The 22,764-nt window shown below is 52.3% G+C and overlaps 1 protein-coding gene across 1 annotated transcript; it reads right to left on the bottom strand.

The window, feature by feature from the left end:
- Positions 1–2,931: 2,931 nt before the first annotated feature.
- On the bottom strand, positions 2,932–21,960 carry ADGRD2 (adhesion G protein-coupled receptor D2). The gene is made up of 25 exons (XM_023938382.2): positions 21,872–21,960; positions 21,721–21,781; positions 20,872–21,102; positions 20,071–20,724; positions 19,816–19,914; positions 19,265–19,350; positions 18,609–18,890; positions 17,277–17,388; positions 16,756–16,890; positions 16,369–16,489; positions 15,704–15,809; positions 15,409–15,464; positions 14,235–14,361; positions 14,032–14,135; positions 13,270–13,372; positions 12,930–13,083; positions 12,034–12,167; positions 11,339–11,454; positions 10,301–10,421; positions 6,984–7,025; positions 6,725–6,778; positions 6,265–6,406; positions 5,740–5,798; positions 4,144–4,174; positions 2,932–3,194 (listed from the first exon to the last, which is right to left on the bottom strand). Exons 1-25 carry the CDS (start codon positions 21,917–21,919, stop codon positions 3,079–3,081), a joined length of 3,294 nt encoding a protein of 1,097 aa, XP_023794150.1. The 5' UTR covers positions 21,920–21,960; the 3' UTR covers positions 2,932–3,078.
- Between the last annotated feature and the right edge of the window lie 804 nt (positions 21,961–22,764).

Raw genomic sequence — 22,764 nt, 5'->3', positions numbered from 1 at the left:
CTTTGTCTCTTTTGGCTGTCTTTCTAACCCTTGTGGTTGGTGCTCGGCATGGGGAGGGCTGGGTGTTTGTGGGGGCACTCCTGGGCCCTTTGTCCCACCTGCCTTTGTGGGACAGGGTGGCTGTGGTGGGGGGCTGCTGGTGCCTTTGCTTCTGGGCACTGGGGACTCAGATTGGTTGAAAGTGCTGCTGGGAATTGCCGTAGTGATTCTTAAAGTGTTTTGCAACTGAGCGCAGGAACAGCAACATTTATGGGCAATTAGTGGGCAGTGCCCTGGTCCTTGCACCATGGCCAAAGCCCTTTCCCTGGGCTCAGGCACACAGAGCCAGACTTGAGCCCCTTCCCTTGGACACAGTGCAACAAGTACAGGAGGTTGTCTTTAAAATCAGAATTTACTGTTGTCATAATCAGGAAAAACCCACCACATTTTCTATGTTCTAAACACTACAGAGGTAATAGGAGAAGAGGGAAGGAAAGCAGTGCCCAGCTGGCGAGGGGCCAGGCCAGTCTGTGGGAACCCAAGCAGGAGAGGGGAGAGGAGTTTTGTCCTAAACAGCAGAAGATGCTATTGATGTCAGCTGGTTTAGAAAAGGCTCGAAGCCAGCTGCTGGCTTCCCTGTGCATGTGCTTTGTACACAGCCTGTCCCCAGCCCTGCCCCAGCTCAGGGCTGCTTCCATCCTCACCGGCACGGCGCTGTGGGCACTGCCTGGGCACGGCTGTCCCGGGCAGAGCTGGGCTTGTTCCATCCCGCTGCTCCAGTTCCCTCAGGCAGCACCAACGAGAGCTGGCCACTGCAGGGACGTGTGGCAGTGCTGCCCCAGGCCAGCCTTGGCTGCCCTGGGACCCCAGAACACAATACCTGCCTGTGGAGTGCCTGTGGGCAGTCATCAGCAGTGGATGAAGCCCCATGGGACCCCACACTGCCCCTGCCTTGGTTTGGCGGAATGTGGTGCTGGGAAGGAGTGCAGGGTGATGGCTCTGCCCAGGCTGGAAGCTCTCCAAGGGAAGCCAGCTCTTCTGACCTGCCATGCTTCCTGCTGGAGGACCCTCTGCATTGCAGGCTCGTCACCCGGAAACTTCTCAGAAACCTAAAGCAAAAGAGAGAAGGTCTCAGCTCCGCTGGCAGCAGGGGAGGGCAGGGGTCCCTCCCAGGGCAGTGGGAGAGCTGCTGAGATCCCCCAGTGCAAACCTGCTGCAGGACAGAGCTGGGTGCAGGTGGCACCAGGCTGGCATAGCCAGCCCTGCCTGTCAGTGGTACAGCTCTGCCACCCCAGACATGCCCCTGTCCCTTTGGGGGTCCCTGAAACACGATCCTTGTGACAGGAGCCAAAGCAGCCTCCATGCACAGGGCCATGGCTGTAAGGAAACCTCTTCTTCCCTGCTCAGTCGTCAGCCTTAGCACAGCACCCAGTGCTGAGAGCATGGAACAGCGAGCTTTAAATGGGATTTAAGGAACACACCAGCCATGGCAGGAAGCACTGGTGCCCCACGGCTGCATCTCCTCCACAGGTACACAAGAGACTCCTCAGGAAGGGCCGTGGGGATCCCACCAGTTAGCCCAGCAGAGTTAGCATGGATGTGGTCTGCATTTCCCCCCACGACACTTAGGTGCTTTTCTGGCTTTGAATCCCAAAGACTCATAAATTCCTTATTATTTCAAACCAAGCTTATGTAACACAATATGGTGAGAATTGCAGAATTACTCGGTATCGATCAGAGGAAGGCTGGGCTGTGGAGACAAGATCCATGTTGCTATGTGTGGCTTAGCAACATATAAATGTATTCAAACAGAATAATGAAATTATCGTGGGAAAACAAAGCAGCCATCACTTGAGGAGATGGAGGATGTGGAGGCCTCTTGGAGCCCTTGTTTGCCAAGACAAGGAAGATGGGACCTATTGTTTGTGCAAAAATGTGAACGGCCCCAGCCATGCCCTGCTCACAAAAAATGTGTAATGAAGGCAGGCAGGACTCTCTGCACAGTGCAGCTCCCTGCAGCTGGGCTGAGGCTCCTTAACTGCTCCATGGACTGAGCCCTTCTGGGAGGAGGCCTTGTCTGCCTCTTGCCACAGCCGTGCTGCAAAACTCCCCATTTCTCTGGTTCTGGACTGGCATTCCCCTGGATTTTATCCGCCCTCATCCTCACCCTTCCCACCTCCCATGGACCCACTGTCTGTCTCTTGCACTTGGAGCCAGTGCAAGACCCAGAGTTCTCACAGGAGCGTGGCTGAGGCCCTGCAGTAGAGAAGTGCTGGACCCCATCCCAGATCCAGCACAGCTTTCCTGGGAGAGACAGGTGGGCTTCTCCTAGGTCTCTGCCACAGCTCCTGCTGGCAGCAGCACCATTTTCATCAGCTGGCTGGCAGCTTTCAAATAAAGATATCAGGCTAAACATGTCTCTTTTCAATAAACTGTGTGGGAGACAACAAATAGAAGAGGAGACAGTGTCTGTGCTGGAATGATCTGTCCCCGTTCTGGCACCCAAGAGCTCCGCAGTGCTTTGCTCTGTGAACAGAATGCGAAGGCACACGCCTGTGTGAGGCTGAGCTGCTCTGGGATCCCCCAGCACCCTGCAGCTGGGCATTGCAGCCTTTTATTATCCGGTTTAATGGCTGGAGGCACTTGTGGAGGCGCCCGGAGCAGCGGCGGGGCCGGCACCAGCGCTGTGCTGCTGCACGAACATAAGTGTGAGAGGAGAGCTCTTCTGGTTCAAGATCTTCTCGTTCACCCCAGGCTCAAGGATTGCCCAGCCACCAGGGCAGCCTGGGGGGCTCTCAGCGAGGGTGGCCGTGCACAGCACTCCTTCCACCCCTGGCCACTCCCATGGCACCGAGCCCAGCCTGGCATTCCATCACCCTCTGTGCAGACCTGGGCTTTTAAAAACACACTGAGGGCTCACCTGAGAAAATGAAACCAAACTAAACAACCCACTTCTTTGCACAGCTGGAGTTTAATAACACACGTGGGTTATCAGAGACGCAGAAGAAGGTGAGGGTGGGTGGACAGAGAACAAATGGCAGTGTTGGGTGCAGGTCTCGCTGCCTCTGAGACCCCGCTCCTATGCCCGAAATGCCGCTGCTACTCCTGAATGCCACCGTTTCTGCCTTTCTCATGTGTCCAGTGTGGGGAGGAAAGTTGCACTGCTTCTGGGTGGCATCGTCTCGAAAATAGTCTGAGGATGCCCTGCTTAGACACTTCATGTGGAGCAAAATCAGAAACCTGCTAATGCACTGCTTGCCTTGAAACAAGAAAATGTCACAATGCAGAAAAAATATGATCACTCCACCCCAGGCGTGTCCTCACTGCACTGAGGATGCCCATCCAGGAGCTGCACTGGGAGTACCCAGCAGTGGTTGTTAAAGAGAATAAAGTGAAATTTTGTGTTCTGAGGAGCTGGGGACCTGCCCAAAGCCAGGCTGGGAAGCTGAGGAGGTAGCAGGGAGCTGCCATCCAGCAGAGGCCCGGGGCTTAGGAGGGATTTCTGGTCTTAATTCTACCCACCTCCATGGTGACATTGGCCTTTCTACAACCTGAAACAGAAGCAGCTAAATGGCTGCTTTAAAGCTCATAAATCCAGCCCTGTCTGAACACCCCACCTTCACCACCTTCTTTGGGATCATGGCGCTCCCAGCACCCACCAGGGCTTTCTGCCACAGCTGCTGGTTTAAAATAGCCTGGGGCAGAAAGAGCTGCTGCCCCCCTGGATCCCTGTCCAGCAGCAAGGGATGCCAGTCCCTGCTGCACTCCTCAGTGGGCTGGGGGCTCAGCACCAGGAACCTGCAGGGCCCCTCTGCCGCTGCCCACGCCTGAGAGCCCCAGCTCTGCTGGCACAGCGGGGCCCCAGGAGCTGCAGCTGACAAGGACAGGCAGCAAGAGAGGTGCAGAGACATGGGGAGAAACCAGGCAGGTGCCCTGAGGGCTGCTGGGGTTCCAAAGCACCCACCTCTCCCTCATCTGTTCAGGGGGACATGGATTTCCCACAGCTTGGCCAGGACAGGACCCATCAGGGCAGTTTGGAAATAATACAATTCCTGAAGCCCCAGCAGAAAGCAGCTGCCCTCTGGGCATCCATCCAACACACAGCCACAGGAACCAGCACCAACGGCAACAAAAACTACAGAACATGATGTAGGCAAATGTTACCTGAGCATTTGAAGGCTGTCAGCTCTATGGCCTGAAAGAGGGGAGAAGGTGTTAGCAGAGAGTATGGGTCTGCTGGCTTTGCTGCTGGTCGCCCCCAACACACTCCCTGGGGCCAGGCAGGGCTTCCCAGACCCCAGGCACCCAGTGTCCCAGCACTGAGCTGCTGCACAGCCTGGGAAGCGGAGCCTTTGTGCCAGCCCCGAGGGACGGGCACCTGCAGAGCGTCCCCAGACACAGCTGCAGCTCTCAGCAGAGGGGAGGGGACACCCTGCTCCAAATGCCCACTCTGGGGACTCCTCCAGCCCCATGGTGACCCACCAGGCTGGATACCATGCTGGAGACCACAGAGAAATCACAGGAAAAGGATGAGAGCAGCCCTGTGCTGGGGTGGGAAGAGCCCACACAGTCTGCACTCTGTGCTTAAAGCGTGGTTAATGCTCTAAGAGATGTGAAATTCCTACTCCCAGTCCAACAACAACAAAGATCACCAAACAACATTTAAAAAAGCTGAAACACAAAGAACATCTTGTCTGTGTTTGTATCTTCATTCGCTCAGTGTTTTGTCATTTTAAGTGTTTATGCAGCAAAGATACAGCAAAGCCCTCAGTGACCCTCACACAGAGGGAAGCACTTTCTGTCTTTGCCTGCTCAGAAATGCCACGGCCTTGGCATTTAGGGGATCTGCTGCCTCCTAATGCCCCTACCTTGGGGAACTCAGGTCCTTGGGCTAATCTCTGTGGCCCACATCTCATATCTGGTGCCAGGAGCTTAGCCCTGACCCTGGTTCACACAGCCAGCACCTGGCTGGTTGAGAAAAGCATCACCTGTGAGTGAGTCCTGGTGCTGTTCGGCACAAGGGGCCTGGTGCTGCAGCATTAACCATAATATAAATCATGAGAGATGGAAATATGGATTTTACCAAGTGGCTTCAGAACCATATGCCAGCTATAGAAGTATTATCTATTGGATAAATAAGAGCTGTCTACATGACATAGGTTTTCAAAGGATAAATATTAGAGAGGGAAAGAGAGATCCTTCAGTGAGAGACTCATGAAAGTAGTGTTGGATTTTAATCTGAGGGAATTACAGCACTTGTATGTCAAGTGCACAAGGACTGATGATCATTTCAATAGCAGGAGATGGAAGTGGGAGCAGAGTAGTCAAATTTAAATTGTTCTTGCTTTAGGCTGTGCCTTGCTGAGCTCTCCATCCTGATGCAGGCAGCAGAGCCCTCCTGGGGGAGAGGAGACTTGCCCATAGCACCTGCCCCACTGTCTGATTTAATTTGCTATCCTTGGGGAAGTCTGCTTGATCCACACCAACCTCAGTCTGGGGTTTTCTGGCTCAAATTCAGCAGCACCTCGTGCTCCTGTAGGGCCCTGCTCCAAGCACCCTCCTGGCATGGCAGCAGGGCTGGGTCCCCACGGGCTCAGGGTGAGCCTTTGCCTCAGAATTCGACTGGGACCAGCTCCTCTCCTGCCCTTGGAAAGGTGCCCTGCCCTGCTGCCCCCCTGCCCAGGCTCAGGTGGTGTCCCTACATAACTGCTGTGCTCTGTGCGGGGTGAAGGTGCAAGAGAAACAGAAGATGTTACATACCGGTCTCTCGGGTGACATAATTGATGAAATTCCTATGGGAATTCTGGCTCCAAAGTTTCCTAAAGGGTGAAGCAGCACCATGAGTTCTTACATTCTTGCTTTCCTAAGAACTTGCTTTTTGTCCCCCACTGAAGCAAAGATACCAAATGGGTTTTCTGCATCACTGCACCCACAGGTTGGAGAATGCAAAACCTTTGTTTCTTCTAAGCCAAAATCCCTATTTTCTACTGTTACTTTTGCCTTTCCTCCAGAAAATTAATTTTAAGACACTAATATGGACTTTTTCCTCAGGAGAATGCAATGCTGCCCAACGTGTTGATGAGACCCCCCTGCCCAAACCCAGCCAGGCTGCAGCCATGGACCTGACCCCTCTGACAGCCACATGCACCAGACCCTGCGCTCACACAGGCAGCGTGCAAAGGAATTAATGGGGGACCAGGTGCACTAAAACTCAAGTCTTGGGAATAACATTTTGCTGTGGTGTCAGCACCCAGCCTGGGCTAGCAGCGTCAACAATTCTCTTACCTTTGTTGGTGATGTTCTTCACTGGAGGTTCCTTCTGCACAGGGCTTGGCAGGGCACTCTCAGCTGCAGGACTCGGCTTCCCTGTCTCCCAAGAGGTCGTGTTTCTCGGACTGGATAGGTAGTTGATGGGATGAGAGCAGTTCTGTAACGACAGGCAAGAGATACAGCACAGTGAAAATTACAATGAGTCTTTGCTACGTCCAGATCCAACTTCAAAGGCCGATTTCATCAGCACTGCTTTGGCTCCCTCCCCACCCTGGCAGAGCAGGCTGCTGCCTCATAAGGGCAGGCAATCTTTGGGTCTGTGTTGTCCAACAAGACTGCAGAGAAGGGAGACAAAAGTAAAAAATAAGATTTCTTTCCTTCATCATTCCTCAAAGCAGACCCACAGTGCAGCTGGGACCCTCCACTGGTGAGTGGCTGATGGATGAGGGAGCAGCAGGAATTCCTTCCAACTTACTGTGAACGAGAGGGCTTTCTTCTTGTCCTTCATCCTCTGGATTGCATTCCTCACCTGAAGCAGAGCAAGGACATGAGAGAGGGCCACAGCAGCTCTAGCACAGCTGGAGATGTTTCAGCAAGTCATGGAGAAAAAGCAGCCACGGTTCCAGAAGCACAGGGGGACTGTTGAACCTGGCTGTTGCCAGAACCCAGCTCCCCCCAGATGCCAACACAGCTGCTGTGAGGAGTGACTGAATCCAGCCAGGGGCATCTCTTACCTCACTGTTATAGATTGCGTAGACCAGGAATATGTACAGGCCCTGGAGGGGAGAGAGCAGAGGACGGGTCAGAGACGTACAGCTGCTCTGTGCTCCTTGCAGGGAGCAAACGGGCTTGAGGAGCACTGGAATGAGTGAGGCTGGCACAGCTGGTGGGCACAGCACAGCCAGGGACAGCCAGGCAGGAAGGACCTTCCACACTTGAGACCAGGCTGCTCAGAGCCTGCTGCTCTCACACACCCAGGAGCAGTGAGCAGTGGCAGCTCGGCGGGCACGGAGCGGGGGCACAGCTGTGTGAGGGATGTGCCCAGGGACAGTGCCCAGAGCGAGCATCGCCTGGGGGCCACAGCCTGGAGCTAATTACAGCTCCAAACCGACCATTTTGGCCTTAAAGGAGCCCTATCTGGCCCACCAGATTTATGTTATATCTGTGGGGTGTGTTGTTATCGCAGCTAGATAAATCAGCTGCAGCAAGAGATGCAATTCATCTTGTCTTCAACAAGCCTTGCTCTCATCTGCGAGCTCTTGGCAGGCGCAATGGTAGCAGCCCCCTGGCACCGTGCCGTGACCTGTCCTTCAGCCAGCAATGCTGGTCACTCCCCCAGACCAGATTTCTGGCCAGGCTTCCAAGGCAGGTCTTCCTTGAAAGAATCATTCTGGATGAGCGTGGGGAGGAGAGAGCGGAGAGGTCGGCTGGGAGGAGGGCAAGGAAGGAGAGGAGGCCCAGCTGCAGCAGTGGGCGGGAGCGGAGATGCAGCTCTGGGGGAGCCCCCCTGCCTGCACTCCCACCCCTGCTCCCACCCCTGCTCCTGCCCCACAGCACCAGTGGCTCCCCCTCACTGTTCAGTCACTGTCTGGGCTCCTGCTCTGCCTGGCTGGAGCGGGAGTTGTCGTGTTTGGTACCAACACACAGAGCAGCCTTGAAGACAGGCTTGGGCTTCTGCAGGCAAACAGAAAGCAGCCAAATCAAAAACAACCCCAGCAACAGAACAACTGCACAGGACCCACACAGGAAGAAATATTCTGGCCTCGAAGGAAATTCCAAGTGATCCATAGGACAGTCAGCAAAGAGGCTGAAACAGGATGGCTTTCTCTCAACTCTGCAGCTTCTCACCAGCATTTATTTCTCCTCTGGGGCAATCAGCAAATTGTCCTGAACTTGGTTCAGGCAAACGAGTACAACACAGTCATGTCTGTCCACACAGCTCTGTGCCCGAGCACAACCTGAGCGTGACATGAGGAGACATGGAGAACGGGTGCTGCTTAATTATCATTAAGACAGGCCTCCTGCCATGCTCCTGGTATCCTTAAGAGTGGAGATGTGGAGAGGCAGCCCTTGTCTGGCCTTGGAACCTCCCCTCGGAGCGCCGGCGGATGTGCGTGAGCAGCACCCGGCTGCTGGAGCAGCGCCAGCCACAGACCATCCCTGAGCAGCCACCCATCTTGTGCACGTGGTGATAATGCCTGGATTCACCCTTGGAGAGCTGCAAACAGCCAAGTGTGCCAGAGGGAAGCACCACAAACCCAGCTGCTCCGTAAGCACGAGCTACAGCAGGAGCCAACTTCTACCGAAACAAAAGAAAACGGGAAATGGAGGTGGAAAACTCCCTAACCCAGTGGTTTGGAGGGCAGTGCCCAATTGCTCCCTTGATCCAATTGGATCCCCTGGAGTAAGATTTGTCCTCAAGCACTGGGCAAGAGACCCTGAATAGGCAGTGCCAAGAGCTGGGACTGTCCAGGGAGTCCCCTTGGGCACCTGTGGGCAGGCACAGCCTCAGCCCCAGGGCTGGTGTGACCCACGCCGTGTCCCTCAGCCAGCTCCCACCTGCCTGCTGAGAACTCCACGCTCCCCCTGGGGCCGTGCTGGGAGCCGTGGTGTTCAGGGGTGTTCAGGGGTGTTCAGTGCTTCTCTAGCTCCATCTACAGCTGCCTTCTCTCAAGGTTTGCAAGGCCTCTGTTGATGCTTTGAATCGCAGGTGGCAAGCATATGTTCCAGGAGTTTTTGTCACCATGTGTCCCTGAGTTCCAGATATCCCGAGGTCCTGGGAACAGTCCCAGCTTGGTGCAGAACTGAGCACTCCTGGCTGCTGGGACTTACACAATTTGCTTTGCTCTCTTGACCATATACAGGCTGGTTAAAGCTTCAAAGTCTTTTGATGAAAACAGTAAGCTCAGAAGCAAGCATTAGGTGTTGCTTTATGCACCAGGTACTGATGTTACTTTCTGCCCCCCAGAATTCCCTGTTAACTCTGAGTTATTGACAACAGGACTGCAATAACTGCAATAACTGCAGTCACAGCCATGGCCCTGGAAGACACCAAGACAAGCAAAAAGCCTTAAAAATGTAGCCAGGCAATGAAGAGGAATGAAGAGTCTGAAGGAGATGATATGATCCACACAAGGTCTTGCAAGTCAGAGCTAGAAACAGCTCCCAAACTTCCAGTTGTCCCAAGCAAGGCTCTGATCACCAGCCCAGCAAAGCTGGCACACCAAACACTTCTGCATCTCACCAGATCCCAGAACAGCTGGTACTGGGCACTGGGAGCATCCTTGGGGAGCAGCTGCACGGCTGCAGACAACACGGATTTCAGAGGTAAAGGTTTTTAGTTCTTGATTCTTAGTTCTTCCCCAGCCTCCTTCAGTAAAGCTGAACTCCAGACAAGGGGAAGGTGGCTCTGCCTGTACTGATCACAGAGATTCTGAGAGGTCACAGCCTCTCAGAATGGCTGAACAGGAGCCAGATGGAAAACACCCATCCTGGAACACACCATCCAAGCAGCAGTCAAAGCATGCTGTGGCTGGATGTGACCTTTGACACACTCTCCACCAGCAGCCCTGCTCTAACAGGGACAGTGGCACCCTGGGCCAGCCCTGTCCTGCAGGAAAGAGGCTCATTTCCCAGATGCAAACAGCAGGAGGGATGTCTGCCCCATTTGACTGCACAGGTACCATCTTAATTACCCATTATATGAGCAAATAAAAACTCTAATGAGTTTGTAACTGCCATTTTGAAACCACACTGATGTGAGAAAAACTAACACAAGAAACAAGATTTGAACTGGAAACCTGTAGCACCACTAGGACACTGCCAGAGACTGGTGCTGAGGGCCATTAGACCTACAAGGTCCACGGAGTTATATTTTGTATCTTGTAAGGATGAAATGAGTTTCCTCAGACAAAACAGCCCAGTGGCTTGGGAAAGCTGGGCTGGCTTCAGAGCTGAAGTGTCCCTGGTTACAAGGACAGGGAGAGTGCACTGAGGCACTGCAGGTGCCTGCCTGGCTGTGACCTGGGGGCCCTCGTGGTGCAGGACTCACCTGAAGGGAGTTCAGCACAGTGAAGACATAGGCCCAAATGATGCCAAGGTGGACGAGGACCCCGCAGACCCAGGTGAGCCCCAGCACGGGCAGCAGCACCAGGATGGGTTTGGCCATGGCCCTGGTGGGAGGAAGAGCTCAGGGTTACCCAGGCACATTTCAGAGATGAAACATTACCAATGCAGTAGCTGTAGAACAAATTCCTCTGCAAACAAAATAAGTTAGGACAGGAAAAACCAAGTATTTCACCTCCCAGACCCCAGTGTGCCAGCCCTGCTCTTCATTTATCATTGCAAGTTAGCAAGAAGGGAGCTCTTTGACGTCATCAGCCAAGAGAAAACAGCTATTTTCCCCCCAATTTCTGCTACAAGGAGGGTTTCTCTATTTGTTTTATTTGCACATGGATGTCACCCTGCCCTCCAGCAATGCCCTATCTTTGTGCTTCTGTAAATTTGGGAAAATTTATTTATGCTACAGGGGAACAATGCGTGTCTAGCAGGGGTATCCGGCGCCGGCTAACAACAATAAAAATTCACAGAGCATGATAAAGTAATGACTCAGGCAGCAGTTTTTTAGAGGTCTCTCAGTATTGACTGATTACAGAAGTCCCCACTGCCTCTTTCCCTGTGTGTGTAGCCCCCACCAGCCTTACTTTCAACCCACCAAGTCCCAAGCCTGGGTTTCTGCAGGCACTGCCAAGGGTCTCCCGTCCCAAAGGGATGAGATTTAGGAGTGTGAGCGCAGATGGAGACCAGCACTGGTTCCCTAAGATGAAGGTGCTGGCTGGGCTTCTCAACTGGGATTAGAAACTGTCTTTGGGTGAGACATGATTACCCTGGGGGAGAGAATCCTTCCTGCCCCTTCTGCTCTGACTCTCACAGCTCACTGTCTTTCACTTGGCCAAGCTTCTCTGGTCAACCTGTGCCAGTGCCTCACCAACTCCACTGGGAAGGATTTCTTCCACATACCTAACACTATCTCAAATATTTCAGAGCCAGAGCAGCCACAGCTAGGAGAGCCAGGCCCTCCCCTGCTCACCAGATCTGCGCTCCAATCTGGTTCTCCAGGCTGCTGTTGGGTGTCAGCATCTTCGACCTCCTGCGAGCACTGGCCACCGTCACCATCACCACCCGCAGCAGCACGAACGTGTTCACCTGCCAGGGCAGAGCTCTTGGACTCAGTGACATTCTGGAGTCTCAGCTCCTGTGGGTGAGACTTTTCTGCTGGAAACTAGTGTCAGAACTTGGGGACAAATATCACCAGCAAGAAAGCAATGAAATCAAAAGACTCCACAGAGCTATCTACACATGTAGGAAACCTAGGAAACTTCTCCCAAAACTTCTCCTACAGAACATCTTCCCTGTTAAAGGTCTATTCTGGACCCCAAAAACATTGGACCTTTTTCTGCTGCTGTGTTGTGTATAATGGTATTTTGAGGATGTAGACGTTCCTGTATTAACATCAGACCTTTAGCTAAGGCAATGTCACACACCACATTCCTAACTGAACAGCCAACCAAGAACTGGCCAGCAAAATTTTCTTAAAGCACTTTTTCCTATCAAAAAGCTTTTTTGATTAAAGAGATTTATTTGTGTCATAGAAGTCTATATAACGTAAAAGAATATTTTCCTATAAAAGCAGCAGGCACAATGAGCTGCACCCCTGACTCAGCATTGCTTTTCTAGGACCAGACCCAAAGGACTCCCATCTTCCCAGTGGGGTTTGGCACTTACAGCCAGGATGAAGAGCACAGGCCCCACGAAGGCCCAGATGATGTTGGTCTGCACGTTCAGCCAGCAATGGTTGGCTGCCACATACTTGTTAAAGGAAGTTGCAAGGGTCACCCCCACGATAAGGACTGGAAGCCCTGCAGAAAAACCCATAGGTTCAACCCCAGGAAAAGAAGAGATGGCACTGTGTACCAGACAATTGCTTCAAAACCCCCCAGACCAGACAGACTTCAGCTTGAGCCTCCAAAACCCCACGAGCAACATCAATTCTCTGCAGCTGAAATCTGTCCTGGCTCAACACAGCCAGATTTACAAGCTGTCGGCATCTTTCTCTGAGGTATAAAGCATTCCAAGTCCTGAGTCCTGACCAAAGCAATTTATTCCTCAGATTGCTTTTTTAACAAAATGGATAATCAAAGACATAAACCAATCCAAAATACTTGAAGTGGTTGCTCAGTGTCCAACTAGGTGTGTGCTCTTTGAGCAGCATATCCTTAAAGAGGCTCCTCTCTGACACAAAACTCACCTTATTCAAATAATTCCACATCCCTAAAGGGCTCCCTCAGAATAAGAGGTGCTTAGTGAGGAACACATTTATTTGTATTTAATTACTATCAGACAATAGTGATGCTCTCCAAGAACAAGAACTTACTGTAATTCTCCTCCTCCCCTTTTTTTTACTGAACTCCTGGATTTAGAAATATAACAGAAATGCTGCTTAACCTATACTCTAAGACTAACAATTTGACAAATAATTCAAGAGACCTCTGCAGGGCACTGGCACCCAGTTCTCATATTAAATTAAATCAAACTATTGTGCATCTCTCCTATTAAAACTTTCAGTAGAAAAGAGAAATATTATTTTCCTGAGGACTCAAGGCAGAGGAGCATGCAGATACCCCAGCCTGTCACGTAGTAGAACTTCATTCTTCTGTCTTCGCTCATGTTGACCGCTACCACTTTGCTCCAGAGGAGAAGCCCCTCTACCAGCATCCATGAGAAGGCTGCCATGAAGAAGAGATGCAGGAAGGCAGTGACCATGAAACACAGCACCTGGAGAAGACAGAAACCACAACTGCACAACGTATACATGTGCATCTCCAAACAGAGAGACAATTCTAGCCTAGATAGCCAGTTACAGGTAATTAATAAAAAGGTTTACACTCCTGTTCTGTTGCTCTGGCAGTGACCCTGGAGCTTGGTCACATGGGCTGAATGGGACATTCCTGGTGAGCTCACCTGGTTGGTCTTGGCCAACTCACTGAACATGAGCAGAGCTTCTCCTGCAGCCAGGGCAAAGATCAGGTTCTTGTGCACAGTTGTTCTTTCACTCTTGGGGACTCTGGGGAGGGAGAGAGGGAGCCCTGAGCTGCAGACAGACAAAAGGGTGCTTGGCAAAAGGGTCCTCCTTGTCCTCTCAGGCTGTGCAGGCCTGACTGGGCAACTTGTGGTCTCTCTGCCACTCACTGCAAAGATGAGAGTCTAAGGGGCAGAGGACAGCCCTGCTGTGCAAGCACTTGCTGCTGGGGACACTCTTGGATGCGGCTGCTCAGCCCCTGGCCACGGCCCCAGGGAGCAGGCAGTGAGGGGGAGGTGGAGGGAGCCACTGCCATGCTCACAAGGCAGATCCCTGTGCTTGCCAACAGAAGGGTTGGCAATCAAAGAAATAGTCCTTGCTCCATTTATTTTATAAAAATTAATTCTAGAAGAGCAGCTTTTATAGTAAACATCGTTAGCAATTGATAAAAATCTTGCACACAGACACAGGTGTGTGCACAGATGAATGAGCATCTCCACAGAAACAAACAGGGCTGAGCCCCTCTCCAGCCAACAACAGCCACTCCCCTCTTCCACAACCACAGGGCAGCTCCCACCTCTCCCCACACACCTGCAGCACCCCACGCTGACAATGGACACTTTGAGAAAGGCTCTGAAGTAAAATAGATCAATAAATCAAGTAGAAAATACAGAGGAGGCTATGAGTGTCCAGGCTTTTCTTACCGAACTACCAAGAACAAGATAAAGGTGACTATCAAGGCAAAAAAAGAAATTCCACATCCAATAAAAGTCAAAGTCTGCAGTGTGAGCTCCTCCTTGGTGGTCCTCTGCTCCAGACATGAAACAACAGAAGACACAAACCCCTCATGAATTAACTGCACCAGCTGGCAGCCCCCCAGAGCAGCTGAGACAGGCTCCTCACCTACCTCCATCTCGTACACCTGCAGCAGGACGGCAAAATTTGTGGTGTGGTTGCAAAAACAGGCAGTGGAGTCTGGGAGAGACATCACCACAGAGCAGCCAGCTGTGGACCACATCCCACCAGCATCTGGGCTAACATGCAGCAAAAACAGAGAAAACACACAGAAATTACCTTTCACTTCCACAGAAAGCCAGGGCATGGTGGGAATTTCATTCTCCCAGAAAGAGCAGAGTTTGAAGGAGTAAGATGAGGATATCAGAAACAAGTCTCCACATGGGCTTCCCTTTGGTTTGCCCTTTGTCTCAGCAGCTTTGCCTCATCCAGCAGGCATGCAATGGAAATAGATCTGGTGTCAGTGTGTGCATTAAAGAGACAGAACCCAGTTATTGCAGGGCTCTGGGAAGAGCTCCCTGTACAGCCCCTGCACTGGGAGCAGCCCTGGGCTGGCTGTGTCTGACTCTGCCCACCAGCTCAGCCTGCCACAAACCCAGCAGGTGCCACTGGGCCCTGGGTCCTCAGGACAAGCCTGTCTCAGCCATCCAGCAGTGCTCCCATCTGAGCTCCCTGGGCAGGGACCATGGCTGCAGCTCTGCCCCCACTGCCCCTGAGCCTCCCCAGTACCACAGGAAGGTCAGGATCAGAGCAGGGCTGCTGGGACCCTTTGGACAACAACCAGCTGTTTCCAAAATCACACCCTTCCCATCTTCCCCAACCTGATCCATGCCCGCTACAAGTCTGGGAAGCTAAGGAGGTTTTTTTTCACTTGAGTGACTTAATTACCAATCCATAATATATCACAGCCTCAGTGTTCTCACCACAGTGACATTCAGCAAAAACACCTCCCAGTGCCAGGCAGGATTTATGAGGCTGGGGGTCCTGCATGTCTTTGGGGCATGTATCTTGGACTAACTCTGTCACAGGCAACAATCATAATTAACTAGGGCTTTCCATTTGATTTGTATATACCTCATTAAAGGTCATTTGCTTGTGAGTGACTTCTCCAAAGGAAAATCTTTCCAGGAAAGCATTCTGCTCCAGGAGACAGGGGATGTCAGCATGCAAAGGAGGCAAAAAATTCCAGATCTCTACTCTTACCATTACATTTATATTGAGATGTTTGGTTTTCCAGAGGAAATAAAAAGCTCATAAATCTGGGGACCCGAACTGAAACAAGGCACCTGAGGCTGAAGTTCCAGAAGGCACAGATGGGCCCCAGCAGAGTATTGGGCAGGTCCTGGAGGCAGAGAGGGGAGAGCAGAGGTCACACACACGGGAGGTGCAGGTCACTCGGCTGTACCGGGGCCTGGCAGCACAGGACAAACACCTCCCCAGGGCCTCAGGAGCCAAGGCAGGAGCCCTGGGCAGGGGACAGCCCTCATCCCAAAGCTCTGGGGCTCTGAGCCGTGGCTGTGCCAGCCGGGCCAGGCAGTGTGGTGCGGCTGGCAGGAGGTGGCTGGGGACACTCTGGGGTACCTGGACGCGGTGCTGCAGGCGGTAGCGCACGGACGTGCTGATCTCCTGGTGGTCGCTGAGCAGAGCGGATGAGATCACAGCTGTGCCCACTGTGGTGCTCAGGTACCTGCCAGGGAAAGGACGCTGCTCACGGGCGCAGGAAGCACAGGACATGCTCAGAAAACGGGATCTCCCGCTGCAGGGTCAGCCGGAGAGATCCGGGTGGCTGCTGCAGCTGCAGCAAAGGCCTGGGCACGGGGCAGGACGGAGCTCGGGACACCTGGCAAACCCTCACCGCTGCCCCGTCACTGGGGCCGGGCACTGGAGCATCCCAAGGGCTCCAGATGCGCAGCCCAAGGCGGGCGCAGCGTGTGCGGGATGTGCGGGCGGCCATCCCCACCTAGTGTTCGGAGCCACCCTCTCCAGAGAGCTTCTGCCCAGCCACAGGGGAGCCTGCAGCAGCCCCTGCGGCTCTGTTCTGGCACCGCAGCCGAGCTGCTAACCCCCGGGAAGCAGAGGCACGCAGGACACCCCACGAGATACAGGCAGCCCCAGTGCCAGGGCTGGGATGGATCGGGATGAAGGTGACCCCAAAATCGAGGCACCAAAATCAATGAGGATTTGAAAGCGAGGTCTTCTATGGCGCTGAGGGCAGCCCTGGGGTGCGGGGCTTCTGTTTCACTCACTTCTGTCCCCCATCAGAGGCAGCCGTGTCCTGGGACACGGCACCGGTGCCGCTGCTGGACAGGCAGCGCTGCAGGGAGCCGTAGCCAAACCACATGTTCTTCACTGTGACTCTGTGGAGACCTGGAGGGATGGGTACAGAACGCAGGGCAGTGCTGGACACCACTGCCCTCATCTGGGGGGTGACACTGGGGGTCCAGAACACCCTCAGCTCCAAGCTGTGTCTCCAGAGGGGCTGTACAGGACCTGTCCCCCACGGCCCATCTCCCTTTCGGCAAGGGCATCCCCTCCCCTCACTTCTCCAGACCTCAATGGGCAAGGCACACAGTTTGTGCTGCTAAGGAAGGTGATGCAGAAGTACCAGGTGAAGCTTAGGTGTCATAACAAACCTCTGGATTTCAGCCTTTGCATTTCTTCCACGGGAATTTCGATGAAGTCGTGCCTGTCTTTCTCAGGGCTCTGGACCACGTATGCCTCACCGCTCAGCTCCTGTTCACTCAGCTCCAGCTCCCTCACCTCCACCCCTGTGCACAGGTAAAATCAGGTGCTGAACCAGGGTTCAGCCTTTCTCCAGAGCTACTGCTACAGCTAAGTACCACAAGGACACTATAATCCCAGCCAAGACCAGCCAAGACCCACAGCAGCAGCAGACAGGTCCCTTTCTGTGCAAACCGTGGGCCTCTGGGCTCAGTTTCTCCCATACCCAAAGGTTTCTTACAATCCTCTTGCAATCCACAGCGTGAGAGGTGCCCTCACAGTGTGACACTGCGCACAGAGGAAATGGAGAGCAGGCTGCAGGGCTGGCAAGAAGTGAGCCAGAGGAGGAGAGGAGCCAGGAGTGGATTTGGACTGGGAACCAGACAGAGTGACTGATCTGGGTCTTGGTGAGATACCCTCCAGTGCCACTCACCAATATTCCCATGTTGGATCGTGATCTTTGTCCTCGCTGGGGTCAGCAGTGGGACCAAGAGTGACACCATTCTGTCACAGAGCTCAACGACAGCCATGGGCCCCCTGATAACCTGCAAACACAGAGAGAGCGATGGAAATCAGCACCTGCACCATCAGCCCTCCCTCCCCACAGCTCACAAGAGCTTCCTTAAACGTTTGGTCCTTGGCAGAAAAAAAAGAGAAGTCAGTGTTTCAGTGATTTCTTTACTGAAGCATGTTCCCAGTTCCTTCAGCAAGGAGACAAGTCTGGCAGTGAGGGAAACTTGCATAAAAAGCCATTAAAACAGCATGGAAATAAATAACTAAATGAGCTTCTGGAAAGAAAGACCTTTAGACTTGACTCCCGATTTTCGCAGAGCTGTGGAACAACCATCTGTTCTTCCTGGAAAAGGTTTCACCCAGAAATAGACTCTGCAGCTGAAGGGCAGCAGAAGAGTGGCCCCATTGCTGTAGGTCCTGCTGTGCTGGATGCACAAGTGCCACCCCTGTAGAGCACAGCTCCCACCCTTCTCCCTCAGAAGATTATCAGCTGCACCAGTTCCACTGGGCCAGCGCTGGGTTTGTGCCACTGTTGAGAAGCTGTGAGTGACTGTGGCCACCGAGACCTGAGAACTGGGAACAATGAGGCAAACTCTGAACTGCTCAGCATCTTTTAATCTCTGGATAACCCTGGCTTGGTTCCTGGGGCACCAGTCAGGCCAGACACTGTTACATATTTTCCAGAGACAGGTGGAGAGTGCAGACCTTGCAGCAGGCACAAAGAAGACACAACCTCACAGGATGGGATGATGGAAATCCCTTATGCAAAGCCTGACGGCATTTTGAGTAGTTAGGGGGCTGATGACAAACAGCTCCTTGGCAGCCCACCCACAGAAAGCACAACACACTATAAAGAGAAGGGCATTGCCCTGCCAGACAGCAGGATGTGGGAGCAGGGAAACTGCACAGCACCAGGAATCTGCAAACTGTCGATCCAGACTGACAACGTGGGGAACTTGAAGAGAGCTGAGTCAGCCACCGGAGGGGGTTGCAAGGGAGGCACCGCTAGCACTGCACTTGTTTGCACAAGAACCTGGTTGCACCTCCAACAAATGAGGCACCAGGAAAGCAGCTGGCCCTGATCTGAGCTGGTGAGAGGCTCCATGCCTGTGACTGCAGCATTTTCACAAGCTCGAGTATGTCCACAAAGGCTACAGGTGACCATGCAAGGACAGCATGACCAGCTGTGGTCGTACAGCAGCCAAGGATGAACAGATGAGGCACACACTAGTCAGACTGGTGACACCATTACCTGGCTGACTGATGACCATGTCCCAGTATTCTGCTCTTCCAAAATTAACTCAGTTACTTCTATGTAATACTGGCCCAACTGCTCCAACATCTCCAGCTCATCTCCCTCCTGGATTTCCACATGTGAAACTTGCTTTAGTAATTGAAGCACCGAAAGGAGGTCAGATGGGTCAAGAACAGGCACTTCTCCTTCTCTCAGAACAGTTGCCAAGATATCAAGAGCATCAAGAGCCACAGAGAGGTTCATGTCTTGCACATCACTCGTGAAGACACTGTCAGGAATCTGTCATGGAAAAGATGGTTTAATTCAGTGCAGAGCCCTGACTCTCCCTGATCATCAGCTGTGCCTTGGCAATGCCCTGCATACATCAGGACACCTGTCTGGCCAACCAGGAATATCCTGGGGGAAGGGATCTCTTGTCCAGACGCCTGTCCTAAGTGACATGAGTCAATTTGAAGCAACACTGCTTTTGATCAAACACTGTTTGATCACAGCAGAAGTTACAGCTGTATTGGTCACAATCTCCAACAGCAGTTCAGGAAAGGTCCCAGGCACAGCTGCTGGCAAAGTGACTTCAAACAGCACTAGGTGCCAGCACATCCACCCAGCAGCTCCTGCCTGATCCAGGTGCCAGTTGCTGGGGCTGCAGGACTCACCACAGTCCTCACTGCAAGCGTGTTCACGCAGCTGGCGAGCGAGTGACTGGACTCCAGCTGAGCTCTTTTCAGTTGCCAGTATGCATCTGGGGACAAACAGAACCACTGTTGTGGTGTCCAACAGCATGGTTAACACATGCCATGTTCAAAGCCTGGGCAACGGTCCTCAGAAGGTGTCTAAGTCTGCAGGACAGGCAGAACAAGGAGACCTCACAGCTGTATTTTATTTTTAGCACAAGATCCCATCTGGAGAGACAGTTTCACACTCCTTTTCTGCCTCTCCCCATGCTCCCCTGGCCAACAAATCTGGAAATGCCTGGAGTGGGAGGCACTCACAGCACTGCACCCAGAAGCTATGGAAGATGTTACCACCACTGCCCAGCTGGGTGCAGGCAGAGTGCAGGCAGCTGGAGCAAAGTGCCAGCCCTGCTGGGTTTTGCATACAACCCCTTCAGAGCAGGGGCCTCCCCATCCCTGGCCACCACCCCAGCCAGGACCTGCAGGAGTGCGTGTGGTGGAAGCAATGCATAAATAACTAACAGATGCTGTACCCTTGCTGTAGAGACAGATGAAAGGCAAAGTCTGCAAACAAGATGCATAACCGAATCCACTGCTGCCAACTTCCAAAACTCTGCATTCCTCAACAGGCCCTGTGGAAACACACACAGACAGAAGGGTCTCCCAGGGACACACCATCCCCAGCAGGAATCACCTTTCCTGCAGCAATCCACAAGCCCTGGTACAACAAACAATGTGGGCTGTGCCTTCAGAGCCAGGATAGCAGCCACGAGGACACTGAGACTTACCTGGGCAAAGAAGCTGTGTGGTCACTGTTTGAATGGTGCTCTCCACTTCCAGGGCATTTGAGCTCCACCCAAAAACAAGGTCTTGCTCTATCACCCAGCATGAGCGAACTTTCTCAATCTGCTCGGTGCTGAGGACTTTCTGCCAGATGTGCAAGTCAGTGATGTTCCCACTGAAGGACTCCTTCGCCCTGAAGGTGCCCCCCAGAGAATCTTGATCCTGCCCAATTATGAAGGTCCCCTGGCCAAAGATGACCTGGGGGGCAGATGGCCCCGCAGAACACAAACCACTGGCAGATGCCCTCCTTTTCCCATCGGCATAGATGGCCCAGGTCCCATTTTCCTGCTGCCAGGTGACGCAGAAGTGATGCCACTGTCCATCAGCACGGAACACAGGCAGGTAAGGGGAATGGTGCCCATGGACTATGAGAGCAAACCGAACAAAGCCTTCCTCATCCACAAAGCCACGGAGCTGGAACTCATTAATGAAAGAGGGCACGGCATAGGAGAAGATGGTAGCGATTTCCTGGGTCCTGGTGTCCCACTGAAGGTGGGCACAGGCCGTGACAGCAGGCAGTGCCGGGAAATCAGAGAGCACTTTCACATATTTTGTGTCTGTTTTGTCTCTGAATACCAAGACTGGTACAGTGTGGCCACCTAGAATGAGAAATTTCAGTCAGCAGAAAAGAAGAAGCGTGGGCAATAATAAAGTGACAATAAAAAAAACAAGGGACAACTTCTCCAGTCATATTTCTCAGAATGAAAACATTTCTAAATAGCCCATAAGAGGAGATTTATACTCACGTCTCCTCTTTGTTTTGTGCAGGACACTGTCCTTTTCCTTCAGCCAGAGAGAACCTGTGATGTGGTGGGACTGCAGCAGTTTGCTGAAGGAGCCTTGCTCAGTGTCCTGGGGTTCAAAGAGCAGCTGAGCAAAGCGCTGCTCACAGTACCTGTCAGCTTGCCACCAGTCCAGAGCAGCGGCCACATATTCATACGTGTGTCTTGGGGTCTCAATTATGACAGGAGCAAAACCTGGAGAAAGGCACACATTGCAATGGGGAAACAGAAAGCTTATCCAGCCTACTGTTAAAAACACTGCCTTGTGCATCTTGGAGGAGCTGCTGGCAGGAGCTCGTCTCCTCATGCAGCCCTTGGGATGCTCAGTGGGCACAGTGTGACAGACAAGCTCAGACTGAATTGGACCTGAGCTGAAGGATGACTGTAACTCTGTCCCTGGCCCAGGGCTGGAGCTGGGACACTCCTGTGGGACACACAAACCATGCTAAGATCAGCACAAAGGAAAAGCTCACTCTGCTATGCCTAGGGAAGGCCCTCAGAAAAGCTTGTTCAAAGCAGTATGCAAAAACAACTTTTCTTACTTTATCCCCACGTCCCAGCTCCTCACAGATTCTGGTTGCAGATGCAATTTGCAGGCACAAAATAATTTGTTTGGTTTGCAGTTGCAGTGGGGCACAAAGCAGCAGCTGAGCAAACAGCCTGGCAAATACCAGCTCTGCAAACAGCATTTTAGGCACAAAACAGGATAACAGAAAAAGTTTCTTTACCTTTGTTTGCACCACCAGACACCCTTTGTTTCTCTGTGCTGGATATTGCTTGAAAAACACAGAGAATGATGATAAAAACACTAACCTTTAGAAGTCTGGTTCTTGGCAAGGACTGCAAAGGCAAGGAGACTCCTGGACAGACCAACCTGGTGGAGAGGACGTTTTCTAACATTCAGAGAAATATTAATATTATCTCAAATACCCAGAATAAAAAAAACCAAAACGGTAATACTCACCAGAAAGCTGAAGAACCAAGAATCAGGTCTCAAGTCTCTCCTAAACATGCTGACCACCCAGGAGGTTTTCACCCTTTGCTAGAATAAATAAAATATTACTGGAGATGCATCACGGAGACAGAGCATTCTGCAGAAAGCCAGTTCCCTGACAATGCTGCTTTCCTCAGAAAGTCTCGAAACAAAAAGGAGAAAATTTCTCCCTCTGAAATACCTGTCCCAAATAGTATCTTATCCAAAGAATTCCCAGATCTTCTTGAAGAACTTAAGGTCTCAGTTTAACATTTGTTTGCAGGATACAAAATAATTAAGCATAAAACATAGAGATGTGCAATATTAATGAACAGGCAAGGTCGCAGAGCCTCCTCATCTGCACTAACTAAATAAAAAAGCCACCATAAATGGCATCATTAAACAGTGTTGCATCACTGGCAGCTTTTCTCCTTGCCTTTAAAACCTGCAGGAACAGAGCGCCAGAAGAGACCCTGCAGAACATTAAATCCAGCCTCCATGAGCCCAAACACAGAGCTCAGCATCACGGAGCCATCCTGGGGAGCTGCCAGCTTCAGGGCTTGGCAGTGATCTCCCATATCCCCACCTCTGCCCCTGCGGGAGGAAATCCCGAGTGCAAGGCAGTAAAAAACCTAGTAAAATCATAGATGAAGATACATAAAGACACAAGATGGAAACTGGCAACGCCAATGCAAACAAGCCCTAAAGCTCTGGGCACTGGCATCACCGGCTGAGAGTGATCTGTGCTCTCAGCGTGCTCTCCCGTGAGCGCTGTAAAAGCACATTTAAGCACTTTGCTGTTAAGGGACTTCGGAGATCCGCTCTGCAGCCCGGGCTTTGTGTTCACAGTATTCCAAAGTTCAGCAATGACTTTGGAAACAGCG

The sequence above is a fragment of the Cyanistes caeruleus genome, chromosome 20 (genome assembly GCF_971803275.1).
Source record: "Cyanistes caeruleus chromosome 20, bCyaCae1.hap1.1, whole genome shotgun sequence".
Taxonomy (NCBI): Eukaryota; Metazoa; Chordata; class Aves; order Passeriformes; family Paridae; genus Cyanistes; species Cyanistes caeruleus.
This window is presented reverse-complemented; position numbering and strand designations above follow the sequence as displayed.